This window comes from Amphichorda felina, assembly GCF_050947745.1.
Source record: "Amphichorda felina strain 45539 chromosome Unknown scaffold_2, whole genome shotgun sequence".
Lineage (NCBI taxonomy): Eukaryota > Fungi > Ascomycota > Sordariomycetes > Hypocreales > Bionectriaceae > Amphichorda > Amphichorda felina.
In genome coordinates this window covers 447128-463955 of record NW_028145048.1, presented here as the reverse complement: position 1 = coordinate 463955, position 16828 = coordinate 447128, and the positions used below count along the sequence as shown (strand labels likewise).

At 54.8% G+C, this 16828-nt stretch overlaps 3 protein-coding genes across 3 annotated transcripts; 1 reads left to right on the top strand and 2 right to left on the bottom strand.

Annotated features, from left to right (window-relative positions):
* Positions 1 to 530: 530 nt before the first annotated feature.
* Positions 531 to 4469, bottom strand: ACO1O0_001697 (uncharacterized protein; the record flags this gene model as incomplete). The annotated part of the gene is made up of 3 exons (XM_083191180.1): positions 531 to 1492; positions 1551 to 3789; positions 3846 to 4469. 3 exons carry the CDS (start codon positions 4467 to 4469, stop codon positions 531 to 533), a joined length of 3825 nt encoding a protein of 1274 aa, XP_083052394.1.
* Positions 4470 to 8889: 4420 nt separating this feature from the next.
* On the top strand, positions 8890 to 11649 carry STE20 (kinase-like domain-containing protein; the record flags this gene model as incomplete). Its single annotated transcript, XM_083191179.1, has 5 exons — positions 8890 to 9720; positions 9773 to 9962; positions 10044 to 11102; positions 11159 to 11493; positions 11551 to 11649. 5 exons carry the CDS (start codon positions 8890 to 8892, stop codon positions 11647 to 11649), a joined length of 2514 nt encoding a protein of 837 aa, XP_083052393.1.
* A 1526-nt stretch (positions 11650 to 13175) lies between these two features.
* Positions 13176 to 14273, bottom strand: ACO1O0_001695 (uncharacterized protein; the record flags this gene model as incomplete). The annotated part of the gene is made up of 1 exon (XM_083191178.1): positions 13176 to 14273. One exon carries the CDS (start codon positions 14271 to 14273, stop codon positions 13176 to 13178), a length of 1098 nt encoding a protein of 365 aa, XP_083052392.1.
* Between the last annotated feature and the right edge of the window lie 2555 nt (positions 14274 to 16828).

Genomic DNA, 16828 nt, shown 5'->3' with positions numbered 1-16828 from the left:
AGTCGATACTGTGAGACACGAGGTAGGGAAGCCGAGATTGGCTTGCCCCAGGCCTAAGGAGAGGGGAAGGCAGCTGGGCGGTGAGCGGTGGGTGCAAGGGAAAGGCACTGGGAATTTTGGTCGAAACTGCCGGTGTTGGTGAGGTCGTCATGGCTGGCACTTCATGGCACCACCCACCACCACCACCATCCGAAAGCCGGGGAAGTCCGTTTCCATGTGGGGGCTGCCACTCACAACCTACCTGGGTAACTAGAACTCCCCAGTCCTCACTCAACAACTAAGTATACATGGTAGTCTCATGCACTGTTGGGGGTTCTTGATTGCATTTAAATGCTCTATCTATGATGCAATTTCATATTGAGCGTACATTATCCATCTGAGCAAGTGCTCTCTGCAGTGGCCTGCTCAACTTATGCAGTAGTCGGGAACTGATTCTGGTTTCCTTTTCTTGTACCATCACTCCGCAACATAACACCGCACCATCAATACTTAATTATAGTCTTCACAACAGCGCCGCCGCGCATCGAACTTCATTCCCGAGCCTTGCTCAGCCCCTCACGCACAGCCGCCAAGATGAGGTCCTTAGCTGTCTCGACCCCGTCAGCCGTTCCGATAATCTCAATAGCTTCATCCTTGGCCTGGTCACGGGGCACTTGGATCTTGCAGTTGCTCTGCTTGCGTATCGAGTTGACCTTGGTGCCGTTCGGTCCAATAACATATCGGTAGGTGCGGGGATCGGGGAGGACGAGGTAACCGGTGGCATCGTTCTTCCCTGCTTGCTCGAGAGCCTTCGCGATCGCCTCCTTGGCCTTGGCCACGTTCTCCGGTGTTCCCCGCAGGACCCATGGGATCTCGCCGTCCTCGCCGGCCGAAGCCGTGACAACCTTCCACGAGTGCGCGTCGGCCGTGGCGTCATCGTCATCCGTAATCAGCGGCAGAGCGCCACCGTTGGCCCTTGACGACGTGTCCGGCTTGGCCGGCAGGGCGTGCCCGGCGTGGTCCACGGTCACCTGGTGATTGTTACGGAGCTGGCGGAAGAACTGACCGCCGTTGGAGATGACGTGGTGGACGTTTCGGGGAACCTGAATCGTCTCGCCCTGCTGCGACTTCACCAGATTCTGGATGTGACCCTTGGCCTTCTCCACGTTCTCGGGCAGTCCGGTAATCTTGACGCCCGCCTCACCACCTCCCTGACGTGGCACGTCGAGGGACACGGAGAACTTGCTCTCCATCTGGCGCTTGGCATCACCACCGCGCCCAATGAGGGACCGGTGCTGGTCGATAGGAACATCAAGGACCTCGGTGACCTGGTTCTCACGCTCTGCCACAATCTCCTGGATACGCTTGATAATGTTCGCCACAACCTCGGTGCGTCCTTCGACCTTGATGGCGTTGCCGTCCGCATCTTGCTTGGGGAACTGAATGGTCCGGGCCAGCTCGCGGCGGTCATCGGAGCCGCCGGCCTTGACCACAATGTCTCGCAGGTTGGCGCCTATTGTGTATGTTAGTAAAAGAAGTGCTAAAAGTAAGAGTTGATGTGGTAGACGTACCGCTAGCCCCAATAAGTGCCTTGTGATGCTTCTTATCAACTTCAACAGTCTGGACAATCGTATCGTCAAAGACAGCACGCTTCTCCTCAAGAATCTTCTTGGCCTTGGCAACCTGAGAAGCAGTACCCTTGACGACAATCTCCACCAGCGGAGTGTCACGGTCCGAAGGGACGTCAATTCTGGCACCAGTCACCTGGCGGAGCTCATCTAGAGCCGCACCACCCTGTCCAATCAGCGAGCCAACTTGCTTCTGCTGGACAGGAATGGCAGCGCTGTGAGAGTGCTCCTCGAGGTATTTGAACAGCGAGAAGAGTTCGTCGCGAGCCTCGTCAGCACCCCTCTTGGGGCCGCGCACAATGACTTCGTCAGGGCCCTGCTGGCGACGGTTCTTGCCAGCCTCGCTCGCCGCATCAGTCGTCGACTGATCATCCGCAGCATTCTTGGCCGAGCGCGGGAAGAAAATGAGCACCTTGTATCGCGTCTGAAGACGGTTGATCTGAGCTCCCTGGGCTCCAATCAGCTCACGGTGGAACTTGGGGTCAATCTTGAGCACGTGGGTCGTCTCATCCTCGAGGCTACGGCCAAGATTCTGGATGTACGACCGTGCCGACTCAGCCTTGGCCTTGGGGCCCTTGAGCTCAACTTTGCCGTCCTGCACTTGGATCTCCACATCGAAACGGTCGCGCAGCTCCTTGATGTTGCTTCCACCCTTGCCGATGAGATGGTTCGCAAACTTCTGGGGGAAGTCAAAAGTCAGAGTGAAGCCACGCTCCTTGTCATCCTGCTTCTCCTGCTCCACGAACGCCTCGGCTTTCGACGCAAGTGACTTGACGGCAGACGCCGGCCCACGGAGGGTAATGGTCGTGCCAACCTTGGTCACACGGACAGGAATCTGGTCGGCCGGGCGGGTTCCCTGTTCCTTCTTGATAAACCGCCTAAGTCTCTCGTGGAACTTCAAGGGAACATCCAAAGAAACGGTGCTCAGTTCTTCTTGCTTGTTAATCAGGTCGAGAATGTGCTTCTGGGCATCCTCGAGCCCCTGCCTGAAAGCCCGGATCTGATCATCATCTGGCTTGCTGCGCGGGAGTTGGTAGGGCCCCTCAGCGGGGTCAGGCCCCTCATACACCAGAAGCACAGGGGAGTCACCCTCAGACGCCTCCGGGACCACGATGTGCACCCCAAAGTCCTTCTTCACCTTGGGGGTGATATCGTTGCGAAGGTGCTGGTGGAAGAAGGGATCAATGGTGACGGGCTGCAGACGGGACGGCGGATGGGCATTGATGATCCCGGTGATCTCCGACTGGGCCCGGATAGCGTTCTTTCCCTCACGGGAATAGAGCTCCCAAGGTAGGGCACCTCCCGAGGATAAGGGAGTGTTGATGTGCGTGTTGTAGAGCTTCTCGAGGCGCTCAATCTCTCTGCGCTGCCTCAAATAGCGGGTAACAAGACCGGCATGAGTGGCGGCGCCGCTAGGAGCGCTCCGGTGGAATCTCGAGATGTCGATATTCGACATCTGCATGCCCATAGCCAGGTCCATGGCCTTTTCAACACCATTCTGAACCTGGTTGGCGGGACCAATGATAGTCACGAGGTCATCCTCATCATCAGTCGGGAGCAGGATGGCGCAGCCAGTGTCGGCAAAGAAGTCATCTGTGTGGACTCCTCGATCGCCAATGATGAACTGGTGCCGTCCTCGCTGAATCGACAACTGCTCCATCTGTAGTTGCCTAACGAGCTCGGCCGCCTGGCGCTCAATCTCGGCACGGGCCTTCTGGACAGCAGCTCGGTCACCTGCAAGCTGGATGTGGTTATCTTCAGTAGGCACGAACTCTGGCCGCTGGCCAGATCCGAAAGCGGGGGCCGGCGTGTAGGCCTGATGGGGAGGCACGCGGACTTGAATGCCGTTCTCCTCTTCCAGACCTTGGGCACAGGAGTTTCGAGGGCCGGCGATGAAGGGAAAGAAGACTGCGGGGATCCCCCGAACCTTGGTTTGAACGTTGGCGCCTCGCTCACCCGCGATCTTCAGGATCTCATTACGAGCTGATGCAGCAGAAAGGGCGTTTCCTTCAACAATGACGTCAATTGTGGCCTCGTCGTCATCATCTTGAGCCTGGTTTTCGTCCAGTTTGGGAAGCTGAATTTTGGCCCCCGTCTTTTCTTGGAGGGCTCGGATCATTGAGCCACCCTTCCCAATGATGTGCGCACGGGTTGACTGGGGAATCGGCACTTTGATAGTAGTCTACCAGATGTTAGCAATTCACAGCCAAAAAGATAAACAAAAGCCAACAAACATACCTTCGTTCCAATCTGCTGGATAAGGTCTTTCAGGGCTTGTTGAGCAATCTCCTGCGGGCCGGTAGCATCAAACTTGAGGCGGCCACCAGAAGCCGTAGACATGGAAACATTGGCCCGAGACTTGCGGTTGATGTCCTTGATAGTGTCCAGGATGGGCCTCTTGAGCTGGCCTCGGGGGAGAACGTACTGGGGCTCAATGGTGACCGACTCGACGTTGCGGCCGGGGATGGACATGGAAGGCTTGGGGGCCTGGGCTGTCTGAACAGGGGCCGTGGCGGTGGAGGCTGGAGTCGAAGAGCGCGATCCGGCCTCCGGTGAGGAACCATTGGCCTTTCCATTTGCACCGGGCTTGGCACCCCAAACTGGGGGGACGTTGGTGGCTTTGCCCTTGGGGGCTCCCAGCTCTGGGAACACCTCATGCGATTGAGTGTCCAGAGGGGCCTTGCGAGAATTTACCTGAGCTGGCTGCGCCGTGGATGTTCCTTGGGTGGGCGGCAATGGCAGGTCTTCGTCCACGGCGTCCTCGACAGTAACATGGTGAGGCACCTCAGCGTGCTTCTGGAGGAGCTTCTGGGCAGCAGAAGACTCCGCGCCGGTGGCAATGTCTACAGAAGACGAGGCCATGATGATCAATTCGTTCGATTGGGGTGGAATCCGGAGGTCGATAGGTTCGGTGGGGAGACGAAAGGCAATCTCTGACCCGAAGTTAGCACGTCACGTCATGGCATCCCCAAAATTGGTGCGCCAAAGATGGCAGCGGCAGCGGCAAAGGGGGAGAATCCTACCAGAATTGTATGCCTCAGAGAGAAGAGTCCTGTGCGCCAGGTAGACGCGACAAGTATTATGCTATGCGAACTCGTAGGGAAGATCGAGGATCAGAAAAGCGGTTGAAGGGGATTGGTTCTAGAACATTGTCCAGAGACCAGAATGCGGGAACCGGTGACCAGAGGGAACAACCAAGAGATGAAGCTAGCCGACACCACCGGGTGAAGCGGGATGGTATCGGGGGAAGAGAGGAGGAGGTGGAGATGGCTTGGGGGTGGTGTTTTTGTTTACGGCGGACGGAGAGGATGAATTGAGGGTGAGGTGGAAGTTTGGCATCTTTCTCCGGCGACGTTGCTTGAGGCTGCCCCGGCGACAGGGGGCCTGACCCCCTCAGGCCCCTGTCACCAGCGTGAGCGCCACACAAGATGCGCCACATATTTTCCTCTCAGCCACGGCTTTGCCCCACAGAACTCTCACGAATCTTCTCTATCTTCGCCCATGTCAGATCACGGCCGACCGGGCCACCGGGCCTGCCCGAATTAGGGTTCTGTCGTGATAACTACCAGGTTGCCTTTGGACTCGGTAGGAATCAGGCAGGTTTCCGGTAGCCCGGCAGCCCCAGTCACTAGCACTTTGACAGATAAGAAAGGTCGTAGTATTACTATGTGCTTGTACGGTGACAGTCTCTGAAACCTGTATGTCGCAGTAAAAGTACGTACTACTATATCTACCTAGTCGTCCGTACCTTCCTGGCATCATGAGCATTGAATCTGGCCATGCGAGCATGAGACAATCCACCTGAACTCGCTAGAGATAGCCCGATGATGATTTCACCGAAGGCTTCTGCTGCTGCCATGGTGCACCGTCAAAATCGGCCTTTGATGAGACCTCGTACATGTGCGAGCATCATCCCAACCGGAAGGCCGCCTACAATAAAGGCAACCAAGCCCCTCAATTCTAATTTTTTTCCGGAGGAGGTATTGAAGATTTCCGGCTTGAAATAAGGACTTTTGTGTCTATGCAATGATTGGGTCAGCCTGAATCTATGATCGTATAGAATACAGTGGCTGCACAACCACAACCTGCGACAACGTGGGGGTAAGATATTGATGATCCGGAGGTACGTACGTAGTACGTAGTAGTACCATCGACTTCTCAAGTACCCCACAATACCTAGAGTGAAGATGTAGGTAGGTATATACATGCATGGTATGTGTACAACCAAGCATAAGGTGCGCGGTTCGAATACGAGCTGTAGGGTGGGCATCAAACTTGTTCAGACGCGGCTATTAACCCATCGGAATATTTGTGCGGGCACATCCCACCTTGCCAATGGCTCGTCAACTCGAGAAGGTAATACCAACAAAGTGGTTCTCGCCGGTTCCCCAGTTTGGGAATGTCTGAGAAGCCGCGTGTGGTGGGGACATGGAATGGACGGACCGGATGGTGGATGAAATGCCTCAGATGTGGGAAGCGTGACGCGAGCTGTCTCAAAATAGGCTTGCTTTTTTTCCTCGCTGAACACTCGGTGACTTTGATGGATAGTTCGTTCTGAACCATGACCTATGGGGAGTCGAAACCTAAAAATACTAGAGTAAGGACCTAGCTGTTGGGACCCGGCCTTGTAACTTTCAGTAATGTGTAGAAAAAAGCTTCATGGTCCGTATAATCAGACATTACGATTCAACTCGACTTGGAGTGCGTAAGAAGAACAGTTTACGACCAGCGTTTCACTGGCCCCGCGATGCAGCTTTGACTCCTGGTCTGTTAGTGGGTCACCTTGAGAGAACTGCTAGTGTTTGGTTTGTCTTCTTGGAGGTGGTTTGTTGGTGCCATTGTGGCTGTTGGGTTTGACCACCCACCAAGAACCTTGCCCAAGTGATACTTGTACAGTAAGACGCCACAATCGCCTGAAATTCGCGTACCAATTTGCGTTGAATTGGCAAAGGCCCATCATCATGCATGTCGCCGTGCCATTGTTCCAGATTAGAGAGGGAAGAGAGGGAAAGGGTCCCTGCTTTATGCACAGTGCGTTTGGACTTGGGCCTCTGTCGTGAAACGTGTGTCCCCGTCACGGATCCCGCTCTGTTCTAATATGACTTCTCCTGCGGAGTACGGATACCTCACTTTCAATATACATACACAGGTCACTTATCGGAAGCGAAACTTAATACCAATCTCTACCTTGTGTGGAAGGGGGAGAAGAATACCAGGAGGGTCAGAAGAAGGAACGAGAGCAAGGATGTTATGAACGGGATGAGTAGCAAAAATAGAAAAAGGAATACATAGAAGTGCTCGTAGAGGCAAGAGATGCAAGGGGGGAAGACGTGAGATGGAGGGCAAAGAGCGAGGAGGACTTGGAATATAGCAAGGCAGATTATTTAGTATCTTCCCTAATCAAGACGTCGGTAAGTGCAGGCATTAGGAGTATCTGAGTAACTTCATTACGGTGGCAAAGCTACAGTTACCGTGGGTAGTAGGGAATAACTCCTGTTATTGTAGGCAGTATCCGTTCTAGATAGTCACTGGGCTCTTCCGACTTGGAAGGCAGTGGCATGTGGCAAGGGCCCAATGGGACAGCTCCTATAGTAGTAATTATTGCGGATAGTACGGAGTACCCCTAGAAACTTTCGGGAGAAACTACTAGTGCAGTGGACTTGGGAAGGGACATGCATGCTGGACGTGGGTACGGAGTACTACTTACTTACTATCAACCCCGGTCGGCACTCGAAGATGGTGTTTGCGGAGCCCAGGAATTACGGCCGGAGGTCATCCCACTTCGCGCTCAGGACCGCGATACGCTGTTTGGGTTTGATTGTTTGATTCCATAGCCACACAGTAGGTAGCGAGCGCACCGGTTGACGCGATTCTGCATATGAGCGCGGGGTTCAATGAGGACAAAACACCGTCGATCTCGGGGCGCCGAAATGCCAGCGCATCTGTGGCATTTTTAGTTGCTTGCAGGGTCTGACAGAGACAAGTCGCTAGCCTCAATTCTCACACGGTAGCCCCATTCATATACAGTTCAAGGAGCTTCCTTTCTGCACTGTAAAGAGACACATGTTCACTCACTTCTGCCATGTGCGAGGACCTCGGGAGCGGCTTCCTGCAGACCCTTCATCCCGTTCGTCAGGCTGTAAGGCCGATACTACTGAGAGTACGTACTAGAGCTCACATGCAACCAACGCTGGGCATCTCTTGACCCCCGGGCCGCAATCATGGCGCCGCACGTGTACCTCAGAAATTGTTGCCTCACTGGCGGCATTGTGCTCTCGTTGAGGTGGTGATAGTTGTCAGTACTACGTAGTATATGGCTAACAATGGGCGGGCTGTCTCCTCGCCAGAGTCGGATGTACGAAATGGCCATCAATTATCCCCCACAGAGCTCCTGCTCGAGGCGGCGCACTGTGCCTCTATATCACGTTTGGGGGGGACCTTGGAGTTTTATCTAATCATAGTACGGATACTACTACCTATTCCCTCCCAGTTTGCCGGGTTTCCAGACATTAATAGTTCGTATCCGTACGGGTGCTTCGTACCTACGAATGTTATTACATGGCTGCCAATATTACCAGCCAGCGTCCAGGTATTTTGGGGGAAGTGCCTGAGCCGATTGCCCCTGGACCCCCCAATTGGCAGGCCCGCTTCCCCTCCATAATGGCTCTGTGACGGTGTCAGGAGGTGTCGGCTTGCCTGCATTTCCATTGCTTTCGACCTTGCATCCAGTGCCCACGGTGCCTTGGGCGGGTTTAATTGCCTGCTCTGCCTGTCACCTGCAGTGGTTCGACATGAAACGGCACCGATTCCACACGTCCACCCATTTTTACCCAACGGCCTCAAGGTCTCTGCCCCTTCGCTTGCCTCCCCGTCCCCTAATAAATCTAAACTCTCCACTATCTGTCCCCCGGTCGCCAGTGCTCCATGGCCTGCCGATACCGACTGCCAGTAACTGCTGACTGCCAACTGCCAACTGCCAGGAGCCAAACCTGGAACCCGTCGCACTGTCCACCGCACTTGTAACGTGCGAGGCTCACCCTACGGCTCTGGCTCCCCCGACCTGATTCGTGGTGATTCGCGAGCCCACTGCCCACCCGCCCCGTCTTTGTCCACGACCACCACAGTGAACAAGTCTGGTTTACTTACGGCGCCGCGTACAACCTACTCCTTGTTAGGTAAGGCAAGGAGGAGACACCCAGCGGGTCCGAGGTCCTCTATCCGGTAGCAACCTCAGCCAACAGCGCTCAAGGGAGGCGACTACTATTCGCTCGCTGCCCGTACCATGGATACGCCTTCACTTCACAGCACCACCTCGCAGCGTCGCAAACTCGTCAAGAAGAACCCCTCCCAGTCCTACACCACCTACACCTCCTACACCACCTCCACCACGCCGGGCCTCGATGCTGGCTTCGACGACCAGTCCCCTCAGAGCAGACGCAGCTCCAACAGCTTGAGGCGCGCCCCCAGCGCTCCCCACGCCCGCTCGACCCATTCCCGCGCCTCCAACTCTTCCTCCCCTCGCCATTCCCCCGCCGTCCACCGATCGAATCCATCCCCTATCCTACCCCAGGGCGAATTCGTAGCTACTGGCGGCCCATTCGCTCCCCAGGATTCACACCACCCGGAACGCCTCAATCAGCACTCTTCCGACGATCTCATCGGCGCGCCTTTCGACGGCGCCGCGATCCTCAATCGCCTAGACTCCTCCAAGCCCACGAGCCCGAGCTACGGGCAACCACCACCACACTCGCCTCAGCGCAATCCTTCCCTCCACCGACCGCGCGTGCCCCCTCCGTTAGGAAGCTTCGGTACCGACGCTCGCCTTGCTAGCCCACGGCTTCGGTCATCAGCAAGCTTCAGCAACATGGACCCCTCCATCTCGGAGAAGGTTCAGGGCGGGCGGTCTGACCGGTCGGGAGATAGCCCGTACGGGTCCAAGCGATACTCGGACGATGGCAAGGATCTCAAGTCCATGGTCATGCGTAAGAAGAGCGGTCTCTCCGGCTTTGTGAACAGCCTGGTAGGATCGCAGAAGAAGCCCGTCATCTCGGCACCTGAGAATCCCGTCCACGTCACTCATGTTGGCTATGACAGCTCGACCGGGCAATTCACGGTATGTGCAATCTTGTCCGGCCTCGCGGCCAACTCGTGCTAAACAAGCGTAGGGCCTGCCTAAGGAATGGCAGCGATTGATCAATGAGAGCGGCATTTCAGAGAAGGAGAGACGAGAGAACCCGCAGACCATGGTCAACATTCTACAATTCTACAAGGAGACCACCGAGCGCGGCCCCGAGGATAACATCGAAAAGTTCCAGGTGGCTCCCGGAGACCCCCGCCAGTACGCTGCATCCCCAGGTATGTATCCTTCCAGCTACACAGGTACGCCTCTCGATTGTTCTTCCCCTCTCGGGTTGCAGTCGCCTAACTATCACTTAGGAAGTTTTGAGAATCCTCGAGCACCACCACCCGTGCCCGGCAGAGGATACGGAGCCGGGCCACAGAAAGACCTCCAGCCAAATCGTCCAGCACCGAAGCCACCCGTCTCCATGAGCAACAGGCCATACCCTCAAGCCGCATACCCGCCAAAGGACTCTGGTATTGGCATGTCCCAACAGTCCGACGAGTCTTCCACTGGATATTCGACCCAATCACCCAACCAGAGTGCGGACACACTTCTATCCAGGTCGAGCTCGCGTGCCACTGCCCACTCGCCCTACGCCCAGCAGCCCCATCAGCAACCCAGCCCGGTTCAGCCCAGTCCCTATCAACAGCAGCTGATGCAGCAACAGCAAGAGCAAGCTCTTGCCCAGGCGCAGGCTGCCATGTCTGGTCAGATTGGTCGGTCCGCTAGCAAACGACATAACCAACAGCAACCTCATCCAGCTGCCCACATCGCACAAGGATACAGCCGACCTCAGGATGCCAACGGCGCCGCCGGTGCGCAAAGGCCGCAGCAGCCTGGTGCCACTGGCGCCCCTGGCGTTGGTCCCCAGCCCCGCCATCGGCAGCGTCCGAGACAGAGCAGCAATATGGATATCGTGCAGTCTCTGAAGCGGATATGCAACGACGGCGATCCCCGCGAGATTTTCCGGGGGTTTACCAAGATTGGTCAAGGTGCTTCTGGCGGCGTGTATACCGGACACGAACGTGGCACCAACCGACTTGTTGCCATCAAGCAGATGAATTTGGAGCAGCAGCCGAAGAAGGATCTCATTATCAACGAGATCATTGTGATGAAGGAAAGCTCGCACCCAAATATTGTCAACTTTCTTGACAGCTATCTCTGCGGAGGGGAGCTCTGGGTTGTGATGGAATTTATGGAGGGTGGCAGTCTCACGGATGTCGTCACTTATAATATCATGACCGAGGGCCAGATTGCCTCGGTTTGCCGGGAAACGCTAAAGGGTCTGCAGCACCTCCATTCCAAGGGCGTTATTCACCGCGACATCAAGTCGGACAACATTCTCCTGTCAAACGAGGGCAACATTAAGCTTAGTAGGTTACACCAGAGCGTCCCCTCGTCTGCCCAACAGACCACTAACCTGAAGCAGCTGATTTTGGCTTCTGTGCTACCATCAACGAGGCTCAGAACAAGCGTACAACAATGGTGGGGACACCCTACTGGATGGCTCCAGAGGTTGTCACGCGAAAGGAGTACGGCCGCAAGGTCGATATCTGGTCTCTGGGTATTATGTCTATCGAGATGATCGACGGAGAACCTCCGTATCTCACCGAGTCTCCACTTCGCGCCCTTTGGCTCATTGCCACGAACGGCACTCCTAAGATCAAGGATGAACAGAACCTGTCCCCCGTGTTTAGAGACTTCTTGTCATTTGCATTGAAGGTGGACCCCGAGAAGCGAGCCAGCGCTCATGATCTTTTAAGAGTGGGTTGACTCTTACCATTCCTATGTCCCAGATTTGCTAACAACCCCTTCTTTCAGCACGATTTTATGAAGCAGTGTGTCGACCTCTCACAGTTGGCTCCCTTAGTCCGAGCCGCCCGAGAGCAGCGGGCACAAGAGAAGGCCCGAAAAGCCTAAGATGCCGGTTTGAGGTTGGATGGGCGGTCAAGCAAGCCGCTATCACTGGGGCAAGAATGAGCAACAGTCTTCTGGCTCAGTTTTGGTCTCACTGTATCCCTAACTAATTTGGATACATGTCCGCCCTTTTTGCTTTCTGTCATCCCTTGGTCCCGTCACCCCGAAGCATCAGTTATCGCGGTCGGACCCAGGGCTTTATGCGGAAATTTGGATGCCATAGCGAGTTGACGTCGTTGAACATGGGAGTCATGACTATTTCCTGCCCTCCTCTCGATTGGAGAGTTCTTAGCTCCCCTCCGAGGGTGTATATGTGAAAAGGGTCAACATTTTGGCAATAGACGGAGCGTGGGAAGTTTTCGTTTTTCTATCATCTTAACCTTGATGACGATGGATATACCCACCATTTCGGCGCATTTTCTCAATCACAAGACTGCGCTCCCCCAGATCTCACCTCCGTCTTACTCTCCGAAAAACTACAAGAGGAAATCGATATTTTTACTTTTACTATTTTTGCGTCTTCACTTCGTACTTATGGCTGGCTGCCTTGCGGCTTGGGAAAAGACTAGCGGAAACCTTTCTTTTTTCATGTATCGGCTTTTTTACTTTTTCTACTTCCTGGCCTCGCTCTCGAAAGGCACAACAACCGGCGTCTCCGAGTCAGAAACGGTTGGGAGAAGTTGGGAAAGGGCGAAGAAGGAAAACAAGGTGACGGAGGTGTCACCTGGGGATGGATTCCTGCTCGGGGTGAGGCTAGGGGCTTCTTTAGTTCCTTACTAGGGAGTACTTATAGATGGAATAAAGAGAAACCTCGTCTCTCCTAACTGTTGATTTCTTCCTCCCCACACACCTCTCTCTAGGAGTTGCCTCTTTGAATGCCAGGATCTCCTCCCAGTTATTGATTATTGTTTAGCTAGCTTAACAGGTGCTAACATTATGTCTCTCTTAGCTTACCTACTCCCCCCAACTTAACACCAAGCTTTTCCCCAAGGTTTACGCTGAGAAGGTTGACGATCTCAACCAGAGCCCGCCCACTGTTCAACAACTTATAACTAGAGAGAACACATAGATACTATGTGAATTTGGGAATTACACCATGGTATGAAAACGACGATGATCATGCATCGAGGTATCTATTACTCCCCTCGTGTCTCTATGGATGGGGCATATCAGCTTTCTGTACTCTGTAGCTGTGCCATCTATCCTCTATCTGTTGTCGAATCGCCATCTACCGGAGGCGCAGCAATATCCGCAGGTCCTGAACTCCACGCAATCAACACTCCATCTCTGGCACAAATAAAAACCAAAAGCAGCCCGGGTCACAGCTAAAATCGCCGTGGCTGGCATCTCCTCAAAAGTAAACAAAGAAACGAAAGAAAAAAAACAATCCGGTCTGTGTGCTATCTTTTGCAAACCTCTCTATGCCAAACTCCCTTGCCTTGCAACCGATGATGTCCTGAATGGGCTATGCAAAGGAATGCGAAATATTTCCATGGGAAGCGAAGCGAAGCGCAATCCGTTCAAGTTGCTTAGTAGCAAGAGTAGCCACCATCAATGAGAACGTTGGAGCCGGTCATGAACTTGGACGAGTCGGAGGCAAGGAAGACGCAGAGGCCATTCAGCTCGTCAACACCACCTAGGCGGTTCTGGGGGGTCAGGGATTTCCAGATCTTCTTCTGGGCCTCAAGAGCGGGGACACGGTTCAAGGCGGTGTCCATGTAGCCGGGGGAGATGCAGTTCACGCGGATGTCGTACTTGGCCCACTCAGCCGCGATGGACTTGGCAAACTGCACCACACCAGCCTTGGAGGCGTTGTAGCAGCTCTGCTCCTGAGGGTAGTTGACGACGGAGCCGGACATGGAGGCAACGAGAACCAGGCTGCCGGGCTTGCCGGCGGTCATCATGGCGCGTCCGACGGACTGGCACATGAGGAAGGTGCCTGTCAAGTTGATGTCGATAAGACGGCGGAACATGGCGGGGTCGTATGTCTCAGCCTTGATGTTGGAGTCGGCAATGCCAGCAGCATTGACCAGAGCATCGGGGCAACCGTAGAGTTCGACGACAGAGTCGACGGCAGCGTTGATGGCAGCGCCATCACGGACGTCCACCTTGAAGAAGGACACAGGCAGGCCAGACTTATCGTGCAGCTCAGCGGCAGCCTGGTCACCAAGCTCCTGGTTGGCATCGAAGATGACAATGTTCTTGGCACCGGCCTCAGCGCAGGCACTGGCCATGCTGTTGCCCAGACCGCGGGCTCCACCGGTGATGATGATGGTCTTGCCGTACACGCTCATGTTCTTCATGGTGTGAGGCATGGTGTCATATACGCGCCTGCTGAGCGGCTGGATGGCATCGTGGTCCGCGGGAGGCATGGGGCTCTCGTACGGAACTTGGGCGGCGCCGGGGGGCACGTCGAGTGTGCTGCGCTCGCCCTGGCCCTGGCCAGCGCCGTAGGTGGTGACAGGAACTTCCTTCTCGCGGACAACGCTCCTCTTGTTCTGGGTGTCGGAGACAAGGTTGGCGCGGGTGATGGAGAAGGCGCGAGCCGCAGTTTTGGGGGTAGCCAGACGGGTTGAAGGAGCCGCAGCTCGGGTGAGCCGCAGCGCATTTCGTGCAGCGAAGGCCATGGTGATTGTGGGTGTGTGGGTGGTTGGAAGGAGAGGTTGGAGGGAGGCGGTAGACAAGATGATACTCTGGTGACCTTGAGGAAAGGTAGCAGCCAAGAGTACAAGAGGTAGGAAGAGGGAGGAGGGATGTGAGAATCGAGGAAAGTCGAGGAGGCGAAGTGCTGGTCAGGCGAACTGATATAGGAGCCACGGACTAGAGAAGTGGGGCAGTGAAATCTCAGAACAATAAGGCGAGGCGCAAAACGGTGCTAAGTGAACGTGGAGTTGAGAGCGAGGTGAGCGACTCTGACAACAGGAGTCAGAAGGTGGTGACGGTACCAAACTGCTGGAGGCGTGAATGCAACAAAATCTGGGTCTCGACTCAAAAGGGATGGCAAGAAGCGTGGGTGGAAACCCTGTTGGGTCTACTACTGCACGCCCTAGCGTGGCGGTCGGCGGTCTGTCCGGCAAGCGGCAAGCCCTGGGCTGGGGGGCGACACCTGCAAAGCTTTTTTTTCCCCTCCCCTGGTGGGAGCTCAGGAGTCAGGGTCCCTGTCCTCGCTTGTGGTTGGCGTGTTTGGGGTGAACGGGGGGTCCAGCAGTGGGGCTTCGGGATCTGCCCTTTTGCTCAGGCCAGTGGCCAGGTGCTGGGAGGCAAATGGATCTAGGACGGACAACCTGGAACTCTAGCGAAAGCTCTTGACCAAGGTCGTAGACCGTGCTGCAGAACTGTAGATCGATGTAGTCGTACCGGCGTGGGCTTGTCCAGTTGGCTCTTATCTCTTCTAGCGGGGGCAAACCACTGGACGTGCTCTGTGGGATGATGAGCTGATAGGGTCGGAAAGATGGGGATGATGTCCAGCAAGTTCGGTGAAGGCGAGAAGAAGTACGAGTACTCACAGTCATAAAATGGTGGGGGTTTTGAGTCGTGTTATTATTAGGGAAAATCGTACGAAGCACATGTAGGCCAAATGCGGCTTCAGGATATGAGTTGTGAGATTCTGGGCAATAGGCCAAGTAATAACACTACTAGTAGTGTGGCAAAGCCTATTCATGCGTGTCCGTTGTTCGCTGGTTGCCGATGAAGCCGGAATCAGCACCAGCAAGGAAGCCACTTCTGGTGACCGTCCTGCCTACTTCGTAGTAACACATAGACGACAAATACGGGTTCGGACAGCCCCAGGTCTAGACACTGGATCTGGTCTCAGCCGAGACACGGCGCAGCCAGCCTGGAACAGGTCTAAATTGGGGTTGTGGCTGCACGCAGTCAACTGCAGACAATTGGTGTCACGCAGGGCCTGTGCTAGTGGTACCTATTTCCACCCAAGGAAGGAAGGACACTGTCTCGAACGCGTCGTCGTCATGATCGTGGCCCTTGTCATCCGAACAATTACGGATGCGTACCCCAAAGTGCCGTCGAGAAATTTGTGCCCACACTCGCAGATCCAGCCCGCACCCGGACTTTCAAGCCTCAACAATGGGCTGCCCCACGATCTTACCAACGGTGAGGAAACGGTCGTAGCCGGGCGTCCGACCCATCCCCGCCCACCTGTCCAGCTTTCCTTCCAATAATAGACCCACAATTTCAATGACGGCAGTTGGGGGTGGCCGATTTCGCTCCACCAGAGTCACAAGAATCGCGGAGATGACGGACACCATGAGTGGATGTTGGAGGAAGGCAAAGGCTCTAATAGTGATGTTATTAATACCAGTATCCAATTGAGGATGGGTCATGCTACATACAATATGGTCACGAGGCTGCAATGGATAAAGATGCTGAAGATGAATTTCGTCATGACTCGACACAGTCGCAGCATGCTCCTTCCATCTTGCATCCATGCTGTTCCTTCTCCTTACCAATTTCTCAAGCTCCTTCCTGGAGAGGCTCTTTTCTTGCCAAAATGAACCCTTGTGGGTATTAAGTACGCAGGTAGGAAGGGGCCAAAACGGACTCACACAGAAGAAGAAAAAAACATGCAATCAAACGAAACGGCCAACACACCCCCAGTCCCCTCGTCCTAGACGACAAGTTTTTCTCAATCCTCTTTCCCAGCCTGTCCAGGCTCCGACTCAGCAGCAAAGAGCGACATCTATTTGACGAGTCGTGTTGCGTGCAACCACGGAACACGAAAAACCATACAGTCGCCTAAAGTGTCATTCGTGAAAGCAGCCATCCCCCCTCGTACGAGTACATCGTTGATCTGTCTGCACGAGTACGAGTCTACAGCATTATCCGTACTTGCTTGAATAACCAATCCCAAGGTCAGGCCTTCGCCGTCTGTGTTGGCTTCCCCGTAATATTGCACTTCACTACATCGGTGCTTGCTAGAGTGGAATGTTTGTACGAGTGCTCGTATGAGTACGAGTACGTACAGGCAAAGGAACCTCCCCCACTGGCCCCCTTTGTTCCCTGGCTCCGGATACGTACCTAGTAGTAACAAAATTACGACACAAGATCACTTCCGCCTCTGCACGGATATGCAGCCTGCAATGCAGGCCTGCAGACGTGCAGCCGCGCCTTGTCCCCTCCCCCACGATCTCCGACTCCCCGAAGCACCAAAAATTTAAACCCACGA